The sequence below is a fragment of the Halichoeres trimaculatus genome, unplaced genomic scaffold (genome assembly GCF_033239565.1).
Source record: "Halichoeres trimaculatus isolate MK-OKI-2021-1 unplaced genomic scaffold, fHalTri1.1 fHalTri1_scaffold_19, whole genome shotgun sequence".
Classification (NCBI taxonomy): Eukaryota; Metazoa; Chordata; class Actinopteri; order Labriformes; family Labridae; genus Halichoeres; species Halichoeres trimaculatus.
The window spans coordinates 832,113-857,769 of record NW_027437197.1 but is presented as its reverse complement, the minus strand read 5'-3'; the positions used below and the strand labels follow the sequence as shown (position 1 = coordinate 857,769).

Genomic DNA, 25,657 nt, shown 5'->3' with positions numbered 1-25,657 from the left:
TACAAAATAAACACGATGAAAAATCACCACAGACAGTTGCTCGGGTATTAAAGGGAGGGAGACTTAATAAAAAGGAGTGAAGCAGTCACCCTTCAGTGAGAAACGCTTTGAAGTCCAACTTATTATCTGAGAAATACTTCGGGGTTGTCCTAACGACGCTGCTGAATGGGAAAGGCGCTCCTTTGTCAGCGATTTGTTCTCCTTTAGTGGGATGCCCGTGGAAATCACTTACATGGGCCACCTTAACACACTGCCTGCAAATCAGTAACCGGCGGAGTCAGACATGCAGACGCCACTTTGCAGAGGACAAAGCCAGAAGTCGCAGTGAAAACGCTGCAGCTTCTCAATTGCGCCCTTTAAAGGGGTTGAAAGATAATTTCTCAGACGAGCGTAGAGGCAAAACAAACGCACCCTTGTCAGACTTTACAAGCATTATCCATCTCCTGAATGCTGCGCGCACAATGCGCACGGAGATGCCTTGTGAAGTGATCATTCTGGGCACAAAAGTTAAGAGGCTCTGGGAGAAATGCAGGTCAGCGGCTCCGAGCACCTGCGCCCGGACGCGGAGCAGCGGAGCGCACGGCTCCACGGAGGAAAAACACGTCATGAGAAATGTGACATTTCTCCAACACTTTCTCTTTGCTCTGAGGTGTGTGTGTGTGGGAGAGGAAGCAGGTGTGTGTTCCCTCCAGATATGAAATGTAGCAGAACAGCAGCACCTTGTGACAGCTCCTCTCTCAGGTCCAACATTTCTCAGACTTTCTTTTTCTGAAACAGGAAGAGTGAGAAGCAGAAAACACACTTGGTGTTTTTTCCTCTCAGTGAAATCATGTCCCAGTTTGAAGAGAAGGAAAATAAGTCATTTTTATTATTTATTATTCGATTTAATGAGGCTGAATTTCACATTTTTGTTGAGATGTTTGCTGCATTTTTCTGTCTCCATCCTCCAAATGAAAAATTAAAAAACGCCAGAGAAAGGAAGTTTCTGATTTGCAGAAAACGGATCCGTCAGACTCTGCTCTCTGAGGAGCTGGATGTTCAGGAGACTTTCACAGAATCCTGAGAGCAGTAAGTTGGATGTGTACACACCTGTTTCTAAACTTTGTCTCAGTGTGAAGTCTCTGTTCTCCACATTCCTGCTCGTCTTACAAACACACTCGGGCCCGGCTCTGTGCCAGCCTCTCCCTCCATCCGCAGACCTGACTCCTGCCTTAAGTTCAGGACCGGGAGAGGAGGCTACAGTCCGGGTCTTGGTGCAGCTAGCTCGGGTCTGTGCTCCAGGAAAATCAGCTTCCTGAGCTGTTTTTCTTTTTCTGCTCCTGTGAGAGAAACGCGCCCACACTCTGCGCTTTGATTCTGTTTTTGCTTCATGCTCCGCAGGAGAAAAGTTTCAGAGAAGCAAAACTTTTTTTGTAGTTATTATTTCTTTTTGTGTCCACGGACGGGCTTTTTCTCGCCGGTGCGTGGACTGTGGGGCTGAGAGGGGGCAGCTGAGCACTCCCTCCCCGGGTGAGGGGCTCGGACTCTCGGACATGAGCCGGGGAAGCCGCTCCTCTCTCCTCCTCTGCCGCGCAGCTTCAGCAGCTGCGCTCTCACCTATTAGCCCCGGTGTCTCTCCCAGAGGAGCGCCAGGGTTCAACATCTGACAGTCCGCTCGCTGGGGGTTCATCCACTGACCTGTGCTCGCTTTTACTTTCATAGCAACTTCATTAAATCAATTACCTCCTGGGCACGTCAGGCTTTTTGTGTTTTTAATGACAAAATGTGTTTTTTAATCCACATTCCAGCCTCTCCTCCAGAGGAAGACGCAGACATGATGGTGTCTTGCTGCTTTGGATGCTTCTGTGATTAAATATAATCATAACCTGAGCAGCTCGCTGTGGGAAAGGCTTTATTTCTGCTCTGACATTTGGACTGTGTTGTTTCTCACCTTCTATTTCAAGCTAAGTGGCATTAAGACAGAATGTCAGCTCACACCTCACCACTGCTGCACCCTCTGCTTTAAACTTCCCCTTCTCAGCTTTAATGCAGCAAAACTATAAAACATATTTTTATAAGTTAAAGCAAAACTACAGCATGCTCCTGCTAAAAGATCTGGACTAGTCTGGAGTAAATCTACATTTTATTTATGCTTTTAATTTGAAAAGAAGACAGGACGGGGACAGGAGAGGAGGGAAATGAAGTCAAACTGATGAAAGCCAGAATTTTTCATATAAGCAGAATAAAATAAAAAATAATAAAACTTGAACCCTGCAGTGAAGTGTTTCCTAAATCTAAATGTGATTAAAGGAACAGTTTGTGATTTCCTCTTGAAGAAAACCAGGATGCTAAAGAAGCGCACTCTCACGTTCCCCGTCACGAGGCTCGGGCTCTGCAGAGGAGCAGCCTGATACATCACTCAGAACCTGACATAATATCTGGTGGCTCAGTAACATCTGTGGGGGTAGAGACTTGGTGCCGGTCCAAAAAGCCCCATCCCAGGACTGGGAGCCACTCCAAGGCAGTAGGTGAGGAGAGCAAGGTCGTCCACGGACAACCGCATGAGCCGGGCCCCGCTCGCCGGCCCTGGCTCAGCCCGGCGGCCGCAGCAGCAGAAAGCAGAAAAGGCAGATCAGCGTGCAGAGCATGAGTCTGTGAGCGAGCGACAGGGCTTTCCTAAAAGGCTCTAAATGCAGGATGTAGGCTTCAGCGTACCTGGAAAGTGGAGGTGGAGGGGTGGAGCAGATGGACGTTAGTGGAGGATGTTTCTGAGCGTGCCCAGGGATGAGGCTGCTTACACGGTGTTTTAGGACGGACTAACAGAAACAGAGTCATCTCTGGCACGTGAACGTCTTCCAGCACCACTCTGGATCAGCTGGTCCAGAAGAGCGGTTTACAGAGTGCTCCAACAACCAGCACCACCTCTGAACGCCCTGTTTAACCCCATCCCCACCGCCTGCTGAAGATTAACACCAACCTGAGATTAAAACACTTTATCTGCTGCACAAATTCAAATCCACGTATCTCTCTAACATTTCAGCCCAACCTATCAACAAACCATCAACGCTTGGTCAACACGGTTCAAAGCGCCGTCCCAACCCTCGGCTTTAATCCACTACCACAAGGCCGGGCCGCGCGGTCCCACCTCCTCCTCCATCCTGGGCTCAGATCGCTATCAGCGCCAGAACCATCACGCCTCCAACATCAGAGGGGAGGGCCCTGAACGGATCTGGTTTTACTGTGGAAAAGGTCAGCGTTAAGAGAGGAGCGAATCACTCCATCACAGCGGGGGAGGAGGGGGAGGAGGACAGGAAGGTGTCCAGGTGAGGGGAGACGGGGCTCCAGAGTCATTCTGGGTAATAAAACCCTCACGACGTGCCAACCAGAGATAAAGAGTGGACGGCGCTCGGCCGGCTCCTCCTGGTTTGGCGCTCAGGCCCGTCTTGGCGGACTGGTGGAGCTGGTTACCAATCATCTGGAGCTCCCGGCTCCCTGCAGGAGCTCTAATCCAGTGATAAGCCAACGCACAGCAGAAGCCTCCAACATGGAGGCCTCCACTGCCTCCTCAACCACGCGGCGCCGGGACCTCCCTCTGACTTCATGGAGGTGTCCGCAGACATCACAGGCCCCACGGCCACTCTCGTTAACCGTCCTGGGTTTGGAGGCAGCAGATAGGGCTGTGGATGGGCAGCAGAAAATGTGGCGTCTTGATGTTTTCCAGCTGACCGTGGATAAGCCAGAGCGGATCTCTGGCTGGATAGGCAGAGAGACCAGATATGGGGTCTCCATCGGACCCGGCTTCAAAGAGCTGAGGTGTGGGGCCGGCCGCGGCCTGCGTCAGGCTTAGAGCGGCAGTGATTGAACGGGAAGATGACCTATGCTTTCAGTGATACCCACTAACGCGCTCTCGGCCCTCGCTCCTCTCCTGACCTTGCTTTGTGCTCGCAGGAAGCAGACGCGTGTTGAATCAGAGAAATGGCGCCTTCCGCCTCGTTGAAGGACATAAGCAGCACGATTATTAGCCCCGGCTCTTCCTCGTGCTGTGAAGATACTGATGACAGCCATAATGTGTCTGCGCGTCCCACAGGACACTTAGCTCTGGACTGTCCCAATCACAAGACTAATTGTATAATTAGGCCGGCTCCGCTGGGGACGCGGCACCTTTTGGCCCTCCGCAGACATTTGCCGTGCTAAATGACAGAATATCGCACAAAACCATCAACGCTGATCCATCTTTGTGACACTAAACCTTGAGAGATGGCAACATTTTATTAACGTGACGGATAGTTTGGTGGGAAGCTGAAAACATAGGATGGAGCTCACAGGAAGGCCGGGTCGTCACGTACTGAGGCTCCATCATGGCGGCCTCACGGCGTCTTTGTTTATATCAGAGTTAAACCACGGCGGTGTGTGATCTGTCTCATTAAACTCCTCTGTCTCTGTGTGTTTGTGTCTCTACCTGGCTTTACTCTTCAGCTCACAGCAGATGGTCGTCCATCGTCGACTCTGGGTCTGCCCGAGGTTTCTGCCTGTTCAGAGAAAGTTTTCTAAGCTGCAAATCTCGAGTGGATATACGACACGTTGGAGTCTAATAGAGTCTAAAACGTCTAAAACCTGCAGCTGAGACAACTTTCAGTATAATTTACAACCTCTCTTAAAAGAAGTGTCTCTTACGGTGGCTGAGAAGTCCAAACCAAAAGTATTAAGGCTTTGAGCACATTTATATTTTTTTAAACATCCTGCTTAAAAAAAACTAAATTTAAGAAGCAAAACACTTTAACAAAGGACAAAACCAATTTAAGAGACACAAAATGCTTTTGCAAGCATTGAGACAAATTTACAGTCAGAGTTTCAATGGAAAGGGAATGATTTAAATGTCAAACATTACCTAAAGAAGTTACCGGAGGGGTCTGTCAGTTAGTGTTGAGGAAAGGCGTGAGATTTATGGAGTTTATAAGAGTTTACAAAAAGTTTATGGTGAGTGTATCATGGTTTGTCCATTCTTTAGCCAACAAGCATAATTTTGATTTTCCAATTTTCAAACTACAAGGAGGAAACAGAAGGACTAGACTCTGAATGTGGATATTTTTGTATTAATAAAAAATCATTTTCTAACAGAGTTAGAGGTACAATATGTCTTCTGCACCTCCACTGCAGTAGATGGCGCTGGAGAGCTTCTCTGCTGTATGTTTCCCATAAACTGTATCATAAATATAATCTCAAAGTTTATTTTAAATATTTTATTCCTAAACTTGATGATGTGGGTTTGATGCTGTAAACTTTAATGTTTTCTCTCTGTTCTTTGGTCAGTTTGTTTAAAGTAATTTGAAGTTTTATTTTTACAGTGTAGTCGGTAGGGATGGGTATCGAATTAGGTTCTTTTATAGGTACCGACCAAATTCGGTCAAAAGTATCGAGTACAGATTCATTTAAAATCAAAAGGCACCATGTTTAGGTACCTAAATTCATCCTTGTGACTGGGATGGAGAAGAAGAGTAGACATTTTTCCATGCTGGACATATACACAGCAGATTAAATATTGACAAATAATTGTTAGGTTGAAAAAAAAATATTTTGTCATCAAAACAAATTGATATTTTTTACCACAGAAACACAAAAAAGTACCGAAAATTGGTGCCGTCGAGCACCGGTATGGATTGCCAAGCACCGGGTACCATATCGTTTCAAATGTGAAAGGTACCCATCCCTAGTAGTCTGCTGTTAAAATCAAAATTAAAGTCATTTTTTGTGCAATATTAGATTTTTTCTGAGTAACATCAGTTACACCAAGTGACATTTATCATTTTCACCAACTGACCACATCTTTCACCCAATCACTTCTTTACAACATCAGCTTAAAGTCACAGAAGTTTAAGAGACAAACTTGATGAACTTTATGTTTTTCGGTTCAGTGTTTGTATGAAACTCTGCATCTGACTTTTAATATTTTAACCTCTTAAGACCTGAGCTTTTGTCTGGTGTGCATTTTTTAATTCACCTTGCTCTTTGGGATAAGTTAGATCTAATAAGTGTAATAACTAAACTCAGTCATTTTACAGAAAGTTTGATTATTTGTGTCATGACTTCTCGTTATCAGTGTTATTGTTCTTAAATACGATGGTTTTTTTTCTCTAAAAGGGTTGTAATGTTGTGATTTTTAAAAAAATGAAGGATCATGGGTTTGAGAGGCAGAAATGTCGTGTTCACATATGTGGACGCTGCGTCTTCAGAGGTTAAACACGATAAAACAGAAAAGTTGGTTTCAATCAAAGAGTTAACTGTAGAATATCACGATATAATCGTATCGTGACCTAAGTATTGTGATGCGTATCGTATTGTGTCCCCTAACAAGGACAGGTTTTGATGAGCCGATGTGCAAAATGTTGCACCTTTCCAGTTTGTTTCCATGTCCCCTGGTTGCTTGGTCCTTTTGTTTACGTCACATAGTTTAAAAATTGTAAAATGTGAAAATTCTGAATTCTTAAAATTGTGTTTTAATTCTTCTAAAAGTGTTTTGCTTATTAAAATCAGTTTTAATTGTTAAAATGTTTTGTAAAATGTAAATTTGCAGAAATACATCTTTGTATTTATGGTTTGCACTTCTCAGCCACCGTAGTTTCTGACCTAGAAATCTCCATTGGTGTTTCTTTCTATTGAACATGTTGAGGTGAACTTTTCTGATTTTTTTGGATTATCTCACACAAAAATAACAAAGTTGATGTAAGAAGAAACATCTGGTTTGACTCAGAGCTTTTCGTCTTATTTCCTCTCTCAGCTCACCTTCAGTCAATCTGCTGTGACTCCTCTCTGCTTCCTGCAGCTGCTCTGGAAAATAAAGAAACTTCACTTTAACACATTTAGGAGTCACTTCAGCCAAACAGAGAAAATATGAGCAGAGCTCTCAGAGTCTGAGCTAAAGCTAAGAGCTAAGAGCTAAGAGCTAAGAGCTAAGCATACAGGTGCAGCTAATCAGACTGAAGTCAGCAGGAAGCCGCTTCACAAAAGCTAACAGAGCTCCATTCAGGAGCTGACTCCAGGTCAGTGAAAACTGAGGAAGACTCGGATCTGAAGGACAAGAGAAACACCTTTCTATTCTGTGTTTTCACTCTCATCATTCTCCTCTCTGTTTCACTGAAGCCTGTGTTTTATATTCTCCATGAGAAGCCGAGCCGAGCAGAGCAGCTCGTCCTGGGCCTGAGGAGGAGCAGCCTGCAGATGAAGTATTCATCAGGTCAGTGGGAGGCTGCAGAGTGGTGCTTTTCCATCACGAGTGAAATGGTCCTGAGGAGAAATGGAAGCGCCCCTCCTCTGCACGGACACCGAGCCTCCTGATTTCCCTACCCCGGCCCCTCCTCACATGTTCAGCATCGCCGTGCACATCATTATCGTTGTCAAAAGTTGGGCGCAGAGTCTGAACTCTCGGTGACGGGGGCTGCCCGGAGGGGGGCGGGGAGGAGAGGAGGGAGGGAGGGTGACGCGCAGGTGTCGGCTGCTTCATTTCTGACCGGCCGTGGTGAGGTTAGGACACCTCTCCATCCAGGAGGCCCCGTAGGTGCCCTCATTACGCGGGCTCCTGAAGCAGCGAGCCGCGGCTCCTCAGCCTCTCCCACCTGGCCTCCGCCTGCCTGTCACAGCCCCTATAGGGAGCGCTCCCCCCACCAATTATAATAAGCATAATAAGAACAACCCCGCGGATGCAGGAGGACTGAGGAGGCGCCGTAATGACGAATTAGGAGAGCATCATTTCCACAGCAGCTCTGACATGTCAGCTAAACTGAGTCATCACTTCACAAGTTAGACTTTCACGCGTTCATCCTGCTCCCTAATGACTCCACCCGCTCCTGGAGGAGGTGAAATAATCGGGTTGTTCAAACCTTCGTGGCGCAATCAGCGCCTCAGACCCTCCTCTCTGCGTTTCATGACGCACGCCCAGGAAGGATGAAGTTTCTCCAAACTTCCCGCTGCACACTGTGACCGAGATTCAAAGGGCAAGTGGTGCTTCATTAACCGTATCCCCATTTACTTTAGATCCCCCCTGAGTCTGAGCGCGGCGGATTAATGTCAATTACCTGTCATTTTGCAACACCTTCATATGTCATGGCGGCTCGGGCTGAGAGCAATAAATGTCGTTGTTCCACTTTGAGGAAAAAAAAAAAGCTGCTGCGCTGATTTTATTACTCTGCTTATTGAGTTTGTCACAAAGCGTGATTTAATTCCCTGATATTCTGATAATTACGGTATTTGTTTCGGTTTTGGAGCGAAGGATGAAGATGAATTCAAAGTGTTTTTATTTCACTCTGAGCTGGAGGATGTGGGATTAAAAAAATAAAGACTGAACATCTTCTTTAAAATGTTTAATCTGCTTAAATCATTTCAACACTTCTGACTAATTCAACTTTAATTAACCCAAAACTGCGCGTAATTATTTCTTAAACCTTCATTAGCTGGGTTTTTGGATTGGTCTGCTTGTTTTTATTCCTGAAGTTTTAATGGACACACTCTCATAACTGTCACAGCTCTCTAAAGACGGGCTCTCCCTCTGATAATGGAGCTGCTGTGCGTGAAGCGCGCACCAAACAAGAAGCCAGAGTCCCGCACAAAGAAAACACCATCAAGCTGGAGGACCAATGAGGGGTTTCTTTCACTTTTCAATCACTGCTCGTCGTGGCCCGGGATTAAGAGAGGGCTCTTGACTCTCTCTTTCACACAAAACCAAGAGTGCTTGTCAGCAACTCGAGGCAGAAAAGGAAGAGAAGAATACGTGAGTCCAGGGTTATCGTGTTTAATTGGATTAGGTGGTGTCATGTTGAAGTCTGGAGCAGGACAAACAGACAGAGAGGCTGCTGTGAGCACAGGCCCTGATTGGAGAAAATAAACACATTTTAATAAAAGAGAGGTTTTATTTCCCTCCATCCAGAGAGAGAATTAATTCTAAACGTCCCAAATCATTCATAAAAACACAGCGCGTCGTGGAGAGCCTCCACAAAAAGAAGTGCAGCACGCTGCGGCGCAGGAGAGCGGCTGTATATTGTTAGGGTTGTGTTGTTGTTGGCTCTGTGCTGCGCTCATCTGTGCGTCAAGCAGCGGCAGCAATAACAAGGTGCGCGCAGCTGTGCGTGCAGGTGCGCGGCCTCCACCTGCTCAACAGCACAGAGAGAGGCAGAGGAGAAAGGAGCAGAGAAAGGAGGAGGTGGAGCAGATCAAAAGAGCGGGTTTGGATTGTGTGGAGGAGAGGGAAGCTGCTCCAAGAGATGTTAAAATAAGAGTCTGAGGAACAGGATTAATTATGTTTGGGTTTAAACTTTTTTACGCACAAACCTTTTACTGCTCCAATAATTTCCTCCTTTGTTTTGCACCAACTCTGAACCACTAAAGGAGCATTTAACTAAATAAAACTCATAATCCGGAACAGTTCAGCTCCAAACTCTCAGACTTGGGACACAGAACAATTTTTTTTCAGTTTCCTGCAGATTTCTGCTCCTGTCTGACTTTGTTCTGATGTTTTAACCGCACTTGGATCATCCCTGACTCCACGTTCCTCTGAATAATTTGCCTCAGACACGAACAGAAACCAGATCTCAGACCTGCCCCTGTTTGGCTGCAGAGCTGTCTGTTTTATGAGCTGCTGTCTCCCTTCTCTCTCCTCTTTAAGCTGTCTGCGCCGCCGCGTAAACTTTCTATTGGTCTGTGTTGTCTGGTGCGTTCAGGGACATCAGAGGACAAACAAACACATAAACAGGACAGTGAAAAGTGGGTGTGGCTGCTCCTTTCATCAAAGAGGCTGAATTATCAGGATGGTTGAAATATGGCACACCTGAGAGTGTAACCCTGGTCCTCCAGGAGGAGGCTGTGCTGAGGAGAGGAAACTCCAGAGAGCGACAGATGGACGCTTGATTTCAGGAAATGAAAAAAGTTGCAGAGACTTTTTGCCGCTCTGTAACGACTCTCATTACCATGTCACCCTCCTCCTCCTCCTCCTCCCCGACACCCTTCCTCACTCCTGGCAACAGCAGACAAAGCAGGCGGGTTTTAGTGGTCTCCGCCGGGGCCGAGCAGCCTTTGATCTGAGCCCGTTAAGGAGAAGGAGTCTGGGGGGAGTGGGACCCGGAGGAGGAGGTAAAGTCACCTTAAAATCATTTTACCTTCATGCTTTAAAACAGCTTCACTAAACTCTAACGTCTTCCTGCTCCACCTCAGGTTTGCATGAAGGATCCTCCTGGAAGAGGAGCGTCATCCCTCCTCATGAGCTGCTCGTCTCCACAGGTCAGGTCCAGGGCCCCGGCAGCCTGGACTCACAGGAAGAGGGACCTGACTGAGAGCCAGTCTGCAGGGAGGCATGGAGGGGCCTTCAGACGCACAGAGGCCTGCAGGTTTGGTGTTGAATTAAAAGAGAAAGAAGCTTCAGTGAGATTTAACTCAGAGGGCTGCTGATTCGTGCGCGCTGATTTTACGCGCCTAAAAAAAAAAATCCAAATTTTTATTTACAAAAAAACTTCCCCAAAAAGAGCCAAATTAATTTTTAGAAAATATATTTCTGCAGCTAAAATTCACATTAACATTTGTAAGAACTGGATGCACGCAGAGCAAAAAGCTACAAAATAAAAGCTGAAAGAAAAAAAAAATCTTAATTTGAAATTCTGCATCTCTGCTCCTGATTCTCGCCTCGCCGCGCGTCCTGCCTCTCTGACAGGTTCAATCACACTCAGACAAAAGCTCTGCTCTTAAATGAAGTTAGTGATGGTCCACATGTGCCTGATCAGTCAGGCAGTGCAGACAGGCCGACCGGCTCTTTTTCAAATCATGCAAAAAGCAGCAGAAGAGGAGGCAGAGGGGGCTGCACATGCGCCTCTCTGCAGCGCGGAGTGAAGGGGAAAAACAAAGAGTGCTGCTCAGAGCTCCACGGAAAAATACAGCTCTAAAATACAGGAGTGTGTCCTGTGAGGGGACGTGAACGCACCACTGTCTCTGCAGAAGATGTGCAAATAAAGAAAAATGCATTGGGAGAGATTTCCATGATGAGATCGTGCTTTGAATTAATGAGAGTGTTAAAGGCCCTGGCGAGAAATTAGGAAGAATATTCCTCTTATTTTACAATTTCGTTTATTAGTGCACTGTTTTTACAGGTTATTGTTTTATATTTGAATTATAAGCGTGAAAAATGTTCGATTAAAAACAGATTATTATTATTTTAAAAAGCAAAATTATAAAAAAGGAAAAATAATTTGTTTTTCTGTTTTATTCTGGAAATTTCTCAGCAGACCTCCCTCTTTAAAATGTCCTAATTTATTTATTGATGAAAACAAACAGTTATAAATATTACAGAGGGGCTAATTGTCTGCAGCTGGATGTTTGAACACGTTTTATTTTGGAGCCTCAGAGCTTAATCGGTTTCCTCTCCTCAAACTGTGCAGCAGCTCCATAACGAGCCGTTTTATTGCTCCAGAATCATCTTCTTTTTGCTGCAATTACTTGGCCATATATTGTCATTAGAAGTCTATTAAAACATCAAGTCATTATTTGGGCATCCCCGGGAGGAGGGAATTAGAATAAACCCGTCTCTGCCACGCGTGTCCCATTGAGATGAATGGAAAAATATGTAAAGCGTTTGGTTTTAATTTTGCTCCGCCGGTGTTTTGCATACACGCGCTGTCCCTCATCATTTATGAAGCAATCTGCAGCAGCACATCAGGGCCTGTGAAACTCCGCTCGCAGCCTAATTGATTCCCGTCACTAGTTTTGTGAGGTTATAATCGTGTTAATTGTAATTTAGCCTCTCAGGGAATTGAAGGAGATGTGTTTAAAGAAGACGAGGCGCGTGCGCAGGAGGAGGAGATGATACCAGGTGAAACTACACAACAGAAGAAGAAGAAGAAGAAGAAGAAGAAGAGGTCAGCGGATCCAGGGGCGTATTTAGTGGTTTGGGGGCCCAAGGCAAACCCAGTCCATGGGGCCCTCCATGTCCTTGTAACTCCTCTTCCTCAGAGCTAGACTGGCCTTCCCTGGGTCCACTGTCTCTTTCCCAGAATCAAGGCATGACACAGTGCTAATCTTGTTCATGCTAACTTAACACAACTAAATGCATTTCCTCAAGTTCTGTACTTTAGTTTGATTTAGAAAAAAGTGAATCCATCATTTAGTCCACTTTGTCCTGGATTTGAAATCTTTTATGGTCCATTGAAGCTTATTTGTCCCACAGTGGGGAATTTACAGAGTAACAGGAACAAACAAGAAAGGATGAAGTGAAAAACATTACAATAGGTAAATATTGAAAAAATAATTTAGTAAAGAAAAAATATGTAAATATCAAGCACAACATCAAACTGGAAAACAATCTACTGAAAGAGGTGATATTTACAGTTACCATACTTTTTGGTCCTATTATTTTAAAGTGAATGTATTTTTATTTGACCCCCTGTCCAGTGAGTTATGTTTCTAAAAAAGAGATTTATACAATAATGTTTATCACCAACTCCAAAAGTTTGATTTAGAGAAAATGATCCTGTTTCCTGGGCTAGATAAAGTCCTTAAAATCCTAAAAGTCTGATATGTTTATCTCAGATCTCAGAGCAACATTGGTTTGATTTCACACTTGGTTGGAAATAAGAAAAAAATGTGAAAAAGTGTTTTTACCACTTTCTTCCTGAATCAAATGTTCAGATGTGTTGTAACATGGAATAGCCCATTGAATAAGAAGGGAGGGGGAGGAGCCAAAACCATCATTACAGATTAAGACTTTGATGGATTTTGAAGCATGTGAAGTAAGATTTAGAAAAAAGAAATGCTTTCAGTTGAAGAGAACTTCATAAATCAGTTTTTAAGAGATGCTTTGGGGGCCCCTGCGAATCTTGGAGCCTAATTGTAGCTCCGGCCCTGAGTGGATCCTTAGCTCAAAGGTGACAGACAGACTGCTGCACATCACTTCCAGGACCAGAGACTGGACCGGAGAACCCGGAGGATGTTTGTGGATCTGAATCCCTCAGAGGTGTTTTTTTGTTTTGCTAAATAAATTCCTCACGATCCTCTGAAGAGCTGCCCTTTCTGCTTCATCCCTGCGTGATGCTTCCCTGCTTCCTCCTTTCCTTTCCTCCTTCCTTCTTCCTCACTCCATGAGTGTGTGTGAGTGTGTGAGTGTGTGTGTGGGACACCTGTTGGTGCAGAGCAGACAGGAGAAGCTGAGTTGTCCCCTCAGACCGGCCTCCTTCAGTCACCTGGGGAGCCTGGACTCTCTGAGGCCTGTGGGTCTGATTTCCTGCAGTCTGGATCTGAATTTAATTCTCATTTTCTCATTTTTATTTTCCTCTGATTTAACTTCTACTTTTATGAAGCCTGAACTTTTTTTTATTTTTGAGTGAATTATTTTTTTTATTTTTTATTCTTTTTTTTTAGGGAAGGTGGGCTTTTATTTTGAAAGGTTTTTCTATTTTCTGTAATTCATACTAAAACTCTAATTTAAAAAGCACGCTGAAAGCTGCAAAGTTTGCCTGTAAAATATATAACATTCAGTTAAATTTAAGTCCCTTTGACCCTATCAATCAAAACTGAATAATAATTGTTTCTGAAAAGCAGATTAAACTTTACTTTCAGGACGATAAATGTGCTTAAAATGACCGAGGTGTGTTTTAAACTTCCTTTTTATTTGCATTTAATTCTGTTAATTATCAAAGATTTTCAGCTAAAGCTTCATGAAAGAAAGAGAGTGCATTCCTGCATCTTTTTCTGCACATTCAGATTTAATTTCATCAAAACAAAAACATTTTAAAGTCACAAAGTCAGACACACAGCACAAACCCAGAAACATTTCCAGAGAGAAACAGCCAGCATCGATTTTAAAGATCCACAGCAGCTCCACCCAAACCCTGAGCGTGGGTTTATTTCATGAAAGTCAAACCTAATGGCAGTTTTGTCGGGGATAATAGTAGTAGTTGTTGAAAACAAACAAACACGCTGAATGTGAATCAGCGACACAGACGCAGAGTGAGCCAGGGGTGAGGGGAGAGCGTGGCGCGCTGCCAGCGAGACGGCTTACTGTTGGGGTCTTTGGCTGGGCGCAGGAGTGCTTTCCATCTTTTTTGTCTGGCCTGGCCCTGGCACCGAGCGCCGTCCGGCCCCAGACACAATAGCTCCTACAGTAGGAGAGGGGGAGAGGACGAGTGGACGAGGAGGGGCAGGGAGGTGCAGGGAGGTGCGCTGCCTTTCATTACCATGGTCACCAATGGCACTATTAACCATTCAACACCCCCCCAATTATCCTCCCATCCGCAGTCAGAGAGACAAAGCCCCGGTCCTGGTCTGCTGGAGCAACATGGCCACTAATCTGTCTCACTCCAACATCACACCCACTTCACCCACTTCACTCCACGCTCTGTGGAAGGCCCGGGCCGCTTTGTCCTCACCTCCACCTCCTCACCGTCCGCTGGGATCCACGTTTGACTCCAGGGAGGGAGGAGGTCAGGAGGATCCTCTGGGGACTGGATCCAAACCCTGAAACTTCTGTCAGAGCTCGTCATGAGGCGGATAAAAACACTCGTCTGTGTTTGGGCAGACACAGGGAGCAGGCTGTGGGGAGGGGAGGCGTTCGAAGCATCGATCTGACACAGGAAGAGTACATTTCTCAACTTTCTGCTGGGTCACAAAAAATGTGCATTCCTGTGTTTGTAACATTCGTGCATGTGCAGGTTTTCCTGCATTAAAAAGAACAATTTAAAGAGTAAATAAACAGATGTGTGTGTGTGTTTTATGTGGATTAAAAACACAGCTCGATGTTTTCTTTCCAACATTAGAGAAACAAGCGGACGCTGAGGAACAGGAGGCGTTGGAGAAATGTTAAAGAAATTAAATCCTGGGTTATTTCAGAGAGCTTTGAGATGTTTTGTTGACGTGTTGGAGGATTGTTTGACTCTTAGAGGAGGAGTTGTTACAGACACACACGCTGAAGTGCAGGAATGTGGTGTGTTTATGGACTTTAATGTCTCATGTCAGTGTTTTTTCCTAACACTATAGTTAAATATGTCTTTCTTTGTTGATAGTGTGTGTGTTTCCTGCAGCCCTGTGTGTGTGTGTGTGTGTGTGTGTGTGTGTGGATGATGAAAGCAGGAGCAGGTGAGAGCAGGAGCAGAAAGCTGACGTGGAGTCAGAGCTGAATGGTGGAGCAGCGGAGGAGCCGCGCCGCAGCGTGTGCATGTATGCACTGTTTATTTTCCGCGCAGGTCATGGTGAGTCAGACGCCGCACGCCGTCTCCATCAAGACCACAGGCCCCGCAGCCGCCGCAGAGCGAGCTGCACGTCTTTACTAAGCAGACTGACACACACAGAACGCTAAACGGAGAGTTTACGCTCCTCCATCGGGCTGGTTTGATTCTTTAAAGCCAGCGACACTTTGATGTTTGGGAGTCGGGGCCCGGGCGGGGGGGCGAGGCCTGACTGGAGGACCGGGGCCTAATGAATAGATCCTCCAACAGGGGCTTGTTGTGTTTGTTTACCCTCTACGCCCAGCTGCCTGGACCGGGAGGTGGGGGGGCATTCATCATGACCTGGGACACACTGAAGAGTCACACACTCACACACACACACACACACACGATGAAGAGTGTGCCAAGAAAGTGCCCACACAGGGACATAAACCTCACACACTCTGAGACGCGGCGCTCTGCTGCTTCCCTGAAGGAGTTGGCGCTCATCACATCCCCTCAGGACGCGTCATGACAACCACGCAAAGTCAACAACAACAACAACAACAGCTCCACACACTCACATCAAACCCCAAACCCCACCACGGTGACAGACTCTCAGAGTGCTCGTTCTGTTCATGAACCTGAAGCAAATCCAGAGTCCGTAGACCTCTTCTGTCGGGGCGGGGTCCGGGGCGTCCGGCGGCGGTCGTGTCATTTCTGCGGCACCACGTCGGACAGCGAGAGGATGTTGCGAGCCTGCTTCACAGAGGGCATGTCGATCATGCTGCCGCGGAAGGTGAACGCTCCCTGTAGGAGGAGGAGGAGGAGGAGGAGGAGGAGAGCATCATTAGTTCCTCCTCTAACTCACATCATTAATTTATCAATTAGAGAAAACACATTTCTAATGACCTGGAGAAAAGCTGTCATCACACCAATCTTAAAAATAATGACTATGATTTGGTCAAAAATCACCGCCCTGTCTCTATTCTCTCTGTTTTGTCAAAGGTGCTTGAGGAAGTTGTGGCAGAGCAGGAACCAATCAGCTTCTTCAACCTAAACTGTTTGGTTTTAGACCAAAGTATCCAACAGAAACTGCAAATACTTGTTTTGTTGAAAACATAAAACAGTCTCTTGACTGTGGTGATGTTGTGGGGGCCGTGTTTCCTGACCACAACAATCTACTTTCCAAGTTTTCATCTTTTAATTTCTCTAAAAACTCAGTTAACTGGTTCAAGTCTTACCTTCTAAAAAGAGAGCAGTGTGTAAAAGTTGACGGACAAACATCCTTTTTAAAAACCACAATGGGAATCCCCCAAGGGTCACTTCTTGGCCCTCTGCTTTTTAGGCCTGAACCACACGTATGTGGGTATTGTTTTGATCGGATATCTTTGTCCTTGTTTTAAAAAAAACCTCCATCCACTGCAAAAAAGGATTTCTAAGAAAGACAAAAAAGTTTGTTTCTAGAAATTTGTTCTTAAATTTTACCTAAAAAGAAAAATTATCTTGACAAGCAAGATGTGTGTTAGAAAAAAAAACCTTATTTCAAGAGAAAATATCTGATAAAATCTTCATAAGAAAGTTCAGCTAAAATGAAGCAAGTATTGCTGGTAACGAGCCACAACAGAGGTTTGGATGAAGTCCCAACAGAAAAACAAGATTATTTGACTTATTTTAAGATTAAGATCAGTTACACAATTTCTCAGTTTAAGAAATCACACAAACATAAGTTGAATCGATCTGACCGTCAACAGTTATCTGAGGTAAGACAGAAAACAATGAAAATGTTGCAATATTCCTTTTAAAAAGCACAAACACAGTATTTTCTGAAGATGATGGCTGAGTTGTTGAGGATTGTGCTTTTGGAGCTGTTGGTCAGCTGATTTGACTTTTTAATAAATGGAAAGAAAACAGGATTGCCTCTGGTTTCCTGATTTTAGATAAAAACACGTCTGTGTTTCATTTTAAAGAAATTATGTCTTATTCTAAGTTGATTTTGCTTATTATTTTTCTTGGAGTTGGAGGATAATTTCTTTAAACCAGCTAGATCAGAAAGGCGATGTCTTATTTTAAGAAAATCTGTCATATTCCAAGACTTTTTTTGCTAAATGAAAAACATGTTAAATCTTAAATTAAGTAAAAACATTCTTGAAATAAGCTAAATCAAACAGCACAACACAAAATTGAAGTGAACTTTTCTTAAAAATAACTTTTTTATGCTTGTAATGAGCAAACTTTTCTCAAATTCAAGGACATTTGATCGAGTTTCAAGACAGGCTCCGTCTAGAGTTATAAGCTAGTTTTAAGAATTCTAGCCAAGCAAATTTTTTTTTACCCTATTGGCAGATTTGTTTTGCTCAAACTAAGGAAATTGTAACAAATTTGAGGATATTTTGCTTATTTTTAGTAGGGCTGTTTTTGCAGTGTCCACACCACAGAAATATCTCTGTCCATACGAAGAGGCCAAACTGGAAACGATCGCCTTTGAAGCCTGCAACGCCACGCCTGGCCGATAAGTAGCAGTTTAGCAAAATGTGAAAACCATAGAAGAAGAACGTTATGAGCATGTGCAGTCAAACACAGTAACTTGTTGCTAGGCGCTTGACGTCATCGCGTCAACACCAGCTCCGTTTGACACCGCTACACGGATCCACTCAACCGGATATTATTTTATTTCCTCACTTTTTTATCCGTTTTTAAAAATCTCCGTGTTGGTGTGGTTGAGAGGCCCAATCAGACAGAAAAATGTGCGTTTAGGAAGATATCCATATAGGTGTGGTTCAGGCATTAGTCTTTTTATAAATGATGTGCCCAAAACGTGCCCAGACAACAGCATCCAGCTTTACGCTGATGATGCAGTCATTTATGCTCCTGCTAAGTCCCCGAGCAAGGAACCCAATCATCTCGTTTTAAACCTAAATAAGACGGTGTCCATGTGCTTCTCCGAGAGGAAACGGAGCCAACTTGGAAGGCTCAAGAAATACAAGAAGTCAATGAATTCAAATTCTTGGGAATCATTTTAGATCCACAGCTCAGGTTTGATGAACACGAGAAGAAAATAGCTAAATCAGTCAAAACCAATCTAAACTGTTTCAAATTAATGAGGCAGTACATACCAATTCAGGCAGCTCAGATATTCATGCACGTCTGTCATCCTGATATAATAAAACCCTTAAAGTAATGGACAACAAACCTATCTGTTGGCACCACTGCCACATTTTGGAAAAATACAATCTGTTGAGCTTTGAAAGCTTCATGCAGTTTTCTTTCCTTGAATTAGTTTTTAACAGCAGCAGAGTTACAAGAAGCAAGGTGAATGGAAACTGTAGCATAAAAACTGTAAGTCAGCATTTGGACAGTCAGCTTTCTCTTTTAAAGGCTCGAAACTCTGGAAATCAAATTAATCACAGACTTAAAACTCTTCTCTACAAAGGTCAAGCGTTGGCTAAAAGCAAATCAAAACTGTGATCATTCTTTTTTTATTTATTCATCTATTTATTTTGAACTGGTTTGTGTAATTACTTGTTTTGATGTGAGCGTGTATTTTATAGGGATGCACGATATTGGATTTTTGCTGATATCCGATATGCAATATATCGAAACCCTTTTGGGTGATACCGATACCAATAATCACAAGTTTGTTTGTTTTTTTCACTGTAAAGAAAGCTAAGTCTATCCTGTACTGGAATTTATATGTTACTCTTATTGTGACGGTCTTATTTGTTTAAGAAACACACATAAAACAAGACAAAAAACATTTGATTTTACCATAAATAAGAAATATATTATTTTTTCAAACTCAGGACATTCAGTATTGAAATACAGAAAATACCAGCCAATTCCGATATTGTGCCGATAATATCGTACATACCTAGTATTTTATTGTTGTTTTGTAAACTTTTTTATTATTCTATGCTGTTAAATGTTGTACATTTTCTGACTTTTAAAGGCCCAACTAGGGACAAGAGTTGGAAATTAGCATTTGCTATAAACTCTCTGTGCAGCACATCAGATTCATACTTAGTGATGGAGCTCTGTTAAACTGCATTGTCCTTATTAAATAAATAAATTCACTTCAAATCACTGAGATACAACAGTTTAAAGATGGGACTTTCATTCAGAACACCTCAGATGTTTACTGTAACAGACACGGTGTAGCGGAGGAAAACGTGACCCCTGAAAAACGCTTCAGAGCTGCAGAGAGCAACACACAGCTGAAGACGAGTTATGAAAACAAGCACCTGTCATGTTGAAAGACAAAGACGCTGACCCTGCTCGCTGCTCACACACACACTCACACACACTCACACACACAGGGAGGAGTGGAGAGGAGAGGAGAGGAGTCCCTCGGGCGATGCTCTGCAGGAGCGGCCCTGGCAGTGGCTGAGGTGTGGGCAGATTGTGTATTACCTCAGCAGACAGCCCACAGAGCTGCACACACAGGATCCAACCATGCACTAAATTAGGAACAATAATATTGTACACTTAATTGGCCCGACCCCCCCGCCCCTGCTCCCACACCGGGGGTGTACTGTATGTATTCTGTGGGAGCACAGAGGTGTGTCAGAGGGGACACAAAGGATCCAGACTCAGGGAAATGTGCAGACCCCAAACTCTCTGCTCTGACTCTTCCTCCTGTTTCATCTGAGTTTTTATCCAGTTTCAGGAGGAAGGAGACGTCGAGCGGAGGTTTGAGTTGGAGCAGAAATATCTGAAATGCACGTGCATGAAACCGACGCTCCTCTCAGCTCTGAATCTTTCCCCTAACCTGTGAAAAAAGGAGGTTTAGCGTCGATCAGGATGCTAACGTTACCTTCCCCTCCGCTTGGTGCTGGTCAAACGCAGCGATGAGCTCTTTGGCCCACTCCACCCTCTGCGGACTGGGCGAGAACTCCTCCTGCACAGCCTGGATCTGCCCTGGGTGGATCACCTGCTTACCTGCACACACACATTAACACACAGAAACACACACACACACAGCAAGAGAAAGAAAAGCAGAAATATGCTAATGTTAACAGCGGGCTAGCTTTGGCTCCAAATGAAATTAAACTGGAGAGCTCCTCCAGTTCAGAAACAATACTTCTACTTATTGGCACGGAGCGTTCAGTTAACGAGTTTGTGCCAATTACCTGCCCTGATTTTACCAACACCTCTCTGTTTTCTCCTCCGCTTTATTCTTTTATTATTTCTTATTGAAGCTGTCGGAAAAACAGTTGAAGGGAAACAGGAGGAGAGCTCTGACAGCGGGCTGAGAGGAGGAAATACAGGAGGAGGAAGTGTGTGTGTGTGTGTGTGTGTGTGTTATGGTCAGAAACACACAGCAGAGGAAATAAAAAGAAATAGAAACTTAAATTCCTCTTTCACGCGTCTGAAAGTTGGATTTTCTGTTTTTAAAACGAGGAAATCGTGGTCGAACGTGGTGTTTACTGTCAGCGCTGCAGTGGCTGAAACACAAGCTTAACATGGAGTTAAAGCTGTCTGACACAGTCCACACCCACCCACCCACCCACCCACCCACCCACCCTCATGGAGCCCACTCCCGCTCTGTAAATGTGGGCTAACGCCGCAGACATAATCCCGTGTACATTTGCAGATCAAACTTGTAGCGATAAGTTAAGGTTATGAAGCGTCTGCTGAGAACAGGACTCAGCTGCAGACAGCAGGAACTCCTCACTTCAGGGCTTAGCCGTGTCGCCGACAACAAATCCTTCAAGGTGGCCGAGCAGGCGGGCTGCACGGGCAGGAAAAAAACATTTTAGGGGAGAGGAGGAGAGGAAAAGGAGGACAGGAGAGGAGAGGAGAGGAGAGGGGGAGGAGAAACCCACTCACCCCAGTTAACCTCCCAGAGACTCACACTGCAGCCACACAATCAGTGAGCCGGACTGTACACCAAGGCCGGGGCGACGCCGCGTCATCAGACACGACAAGTCGGTGATCAAATGTTTGTTCATCAGAAAATCATCGTTAACATTTTCAGACTGTTGAAGAAAAACTCCTGAGTGTGTCTTTAACACAAACGCTGCTTTAACCTGCGTTAGGCGACGTCTGGAAGAAAAATAGTTTTAAAGCTAACTTTGTTTTGCAAAATAAACCAAGACGCTGCGTTTGCAAAGAGCGTGAAAACAGCAGATGTTTGGATTTAAGAAGCTAAAAATAAAAATATAAGAAAAAAAAAAGATTTTGGATAAATTAGGAGAGTCAGTTTCTGCAGAGATGCACGGAGAAAGAAGCAAATCTAAGATGAGATGTGGTGTTTTCTGTGTCCCTGCAAAGGCACGGCTGCCTGCCTGAGTGCGTGCGTGTGTGTGTGCATGTGTGTGTGTGTGTGTGTGTGAATCTCAGAGATTGAGTTATTCTCTGGGAGCCTGCAGACTGCCCACGGCAAAGCTGGAGTTGTGTTTGAATGTGTGTGAAAAAGTGTGTATTTGTCTTCTTTTCGTCCACAATCACAAGAGGATTTGAGTTCTTCTTCTTTTCCTTTGCTCATATTATGAATCTGTTTGATGCAGTGTGTGTGTAAGTGTGTGTGTGTGTAAGTGTGTGTGTGTGTTTTTGCCTGTGTTTGTTTTCCTTTGAGCAGCAGACTCTGCAGTCCCCGCTCTGCCACCTGTTTACCTCTGGTCTGAAGACAGAGCAGCGTGTTTCTGTGCTGAAATCTGCAGCCTCAAAGAAAGTGTGTGTGTTTCTGCGTCTGTGTGTGTGTGTGTGTGTGTAGGATACAGCAGAATGACAGCACAGACAGACAGGGTGACTCAGGTGCCCTCAGTAACAACCCATTGGTTCCCCCAAAATGCATCACTCGTGCCCTCCAGCCAATGGCGGCCTGCCATGTGGTGCTGCCGTCTCATTGGAGGATAGCTGTTTAGCAAAGTGCTCTCAGGCGAATGATCGGCAGGGTCCCGGGGCTGCGAGTGAAACGTGGACCCTGGAAGCAGAGAATTTTCAGGAAGCGTTTCTCCATTTGTGTGAGCAGACGTTTGTTCAGAGAGATGATTGAGACGCAGCAGCAGCAGCAGCAGCAGCAGCAGCAGCAGCAGCAGCACGTCACACGTCGTTTACGGCTCAGAAACCAAAGAACGCCGCCGCTCCGTTAAATCCCTAAATTAACGACCTTCCCACTGAACAGATCAGATCCTAAACTCTGCTCCACACTGACCTGTTCTCCATTAGCAGCACTGGGAGGCTGTGTTTGACCGGCCTGCTCTGTGCTAATGGGTGCTGGTTGCAGCTTAGGCGCTGCCAAGGTCAATTACTGCACAGGTAGAGGCTTTTGGCTGCGCCGCATTATTGCTTAAGTCCACTCGGGCCAGTAATAGCTACTCGCTAAGATTATACAGAGTGCCCACGGCCTGTAAGCCACTAATCCAGAGCTTCTGGTTCTGCTCCATATCAAATCAAACCATTTATTTCATCAAGCAGCTGCTCCCGACCTTTAATCTCTCGCCTCACCTGTCTGACGCTACATCATCGCTGCAAAACGCCAAAACACTAAACCAGAGACGCAAACACTCAGCAATTCATCAGGACATCCAAATCAACCGAATGCTCCCAGAAGCAGGGGCGTAGCTACAATTAGGCCCCAAGATTCCCAGGGGCCCCCAAAGCATCTCTTAAAAACTGATTTATGAAGTTCTCTTCAACTGAAAGCATTTCTTTTTTCTAAATCTTACTTCACATGCTTCAAAATCCATCAAAGTCTTAATCTGTGATGATGGTTTTGGCTCCTCCCCCTCCCTTCTTATTCAATGGGCTATTCCATGTTACAACACATCTGAACATTTGATTCAGGAAGAAAGTGGTAAAAACACTTTTTCACATTTTTTTCTTATTTTCAACCAAGTGTGAAATAAAACCAATGTTGCTCTGAGATCTGAGATAAACATATCAGACTTTTAGGATTTTAAGGACTTTATCTAGCCCAGGAAACAGGATCATTTTCTCTAAATCAAACTTTTGGAGTTGGTGATAAACATTATTGTATAAATCTCTTTTTTGGAAACATAACTCACTGGACAGGGGGTCAAATAAAAATACATTCACTTTAAAATAATAGTACCAAAAAGTATGGTAACTGTAAATATCACCTCTTTCAGTAGAGTTTTCTCCAGTTTGATGTTGTGCTTGATATTTACATATTTTTTCTTTACTAAATTATTTTTTCAATATTTACCTATTGTAATGTTTTTCACTTCATCCTTTCTTGTTTGTTCCTGTTACTCTGTAAATTCCCCACTGTGGGACAAATAAGCTTCAATGGACCATAAAAGATTTCAAATCCAGGACAAAGTGGACTAAATGATGGATTCACTTTTTTCTAAATCAAACTAAAGTACAGAACTTGAGGAAATGCATTTAGTTGTGTTAAGTTAGCATGAACAAGATTAGCACTGTGTCATGCCTTGATTCTGGGAAAGAGACAGTGGACCCAGGGAAGGCCAGTCTAGCTCTGAGGAAGAGGAGTTACAAGGACATGGAGGGCCCCATGGACTGGGTTTGCCTTGGGCCCCCAAACCACTAAATACGCCCCTGCACAGACGTGGCGAACGAGGTCACCTGGAAAACAAGACACGGAGAGCGTGCTCAGGGTCTGCAGGAACTAAACGTCTTTGTGGTGTGAGAGCTGATTTATTCTATTTACAGGAAACAACGTTTGGAGGGAGAAATATTTAAACGTCAGAGTAAAGAGGAGTAAATACTTCATGTCAGGCTCTGAAATAATCAGGCGTCATGGGAGGAAAATACCAGAGCAAATCAACCTGCAGCAGCCGAGGAATAATGAATGAATTTGGGGAAAAAAGACTCCTGCTTTCTGTGATTCTGTGGTCTGCAGGGCACACACACACACACTCACACACACACACACACATTCTGACAGCGAGCGTTGCCTGGCTACAGACACACACTGAGGGCTTTTAAAGTAGAGGCTACCACTCTCTGCTAAATTTAATCACACTCTCAGGTACACACACACACACACACACATGGACAAAATGCCATTCAGCACTGGATCGACACACACGTCAGAAAAGTCTTTTTTCAGTCGGGGTGATCAGGAGTCAGAGGAACGGACTCTGAGATGACGTGAAAGTAAAGAAGAGAGTTTAAATCTTTATTTTAGAATGAGATTAATCACTTTGAGCCATAAAAATCCAGTTTATGTTCAGTTTTTGTTCAGAAACCACGATGGAGGAGTAAAAGCAGCCTCTGAGGTCTTTGAGGAGCAGATTCGAGACCCAGATAGTCCCTGACTGTACCTGTGAATCCCATGAGAGCGCCCTCTCTGGCCTGCCGCCTCAGCCCCTCCACGTCTTTGTAGTCGATGTGCACCAAGTCGATGGCCTGCAGCCCGAACGCTTTGCTGGTCACCACCACCTTCTGCCGGGCGTAGAGGAGCTCCGTGGCCTCGGTGGTGCGCGTGGCTCCTGGGGGCACAGGAAGGGTCTTTCAGCACGATGGAGCTAAAGCCTCAGAGTAAAGAAAGAGTAAAACTAGAAGCATTATTTCCAAATCACTGAAGTATTTCCTCCTTCATCAGCGGGCGGATAAACTTCCTGACTCCTCTGATTGAGAGAATAATGGAGGTGTTACATGAAACAGATCATCTCCTGTTTCAATATCTCCTCAGACATTAAAGAGCAGCTCCCTCTGCACACACGTCTCTGCTCAGGTATGCAATCAAACAGTGAGAGGTGATTTAGGAAACAATAAAGCTCAGTATCAGCCGCAGAAGCAGAAACAATCAGACACAAAACGTCCAGAGAGCAGAGGAGGAAATGAAGGAGCAGCTCAGAGGGTTACCGATGCTGGCACAGAAGTCATCAGAGCCGAACACCACGCCGTCATGGTGGAGCCCCGCCGCTGGAGCCAGACGACGGAGGTCCTCACACACCGCCTGCAGAAAACACACACACACACACACACACACACACAAACACACACACACACACACACACACACACACACACACACACACACACACACACACACACACACACACACACACGCACACACACAGAGGCTGAAGTTACAAAGAAGTGAGAAAAGTTTCCTCCTCTTTCTGTTTCCACCAAATGAATCTGAGTTTAATTTCTTCAGCTTAAAGCGTCAAATGTGCAAAATCAATTCCTTTTCCAAAAAGTTAAAATCACAAAACAGGAAAACACAGACTGGATCAAGTGTTTTTGTTTTATTTTCAGCATAAAATGTCTTTTTAGACTCAATCTGAGCCTCATCCACCTGAGCAGTCCAAAAAAATGTCTGATTTCAAGTTATTTAAAGACAAAATGAGCTCTGAATTAGACATGCAGCGATCGATCAGTGCAGACTTCCTTAATTTTCATTGGTTGTTAAAGTTAAGACATAAAGATTTTATTGTTTCACAGGTATTGTTTAATGATTCTCAGTAAAATAAGATTAGAAAGTCGAAGGTATCTGCTGTCAGTTATTAAAAACAGAAAATAAAAATCTATATCAGCAGGTCAGGCTTTTTAAAAATCAGTGATCGGCCAGAA

At 44.5% G+C, this 25,657-nt stretch overlaps 1 protein-coding gene across 1 annotated transcript in view; it reads right to left on the bottom strand.

Annotated features, from left to right (window-relative positions):
• clybl (citrate lyase beta like) overlaps positions 1-25,657 on the bottom strand; it is a 195,074-nt gene that overhangs the window by 106,034 nt on the left and 63,383 nt on the right. The window contains 6 exon segments of the mRNA XM_074694315.1: positions 4,439-4,508; positions 6,760-6,804; positions 15,791-15,956; positions 19,960-20,084; positions 24,401-24,568; positions 24,945-25,038. Of these exon segments, the coding sequence (XP_074550416.1) occupies positions 4,439-4,508; positions 6,760-6,804; positions 15,791-15,956; positions 19,960-20,084; positions 24,401-24,568; positions 24,945-25,038 (668 nt within the window).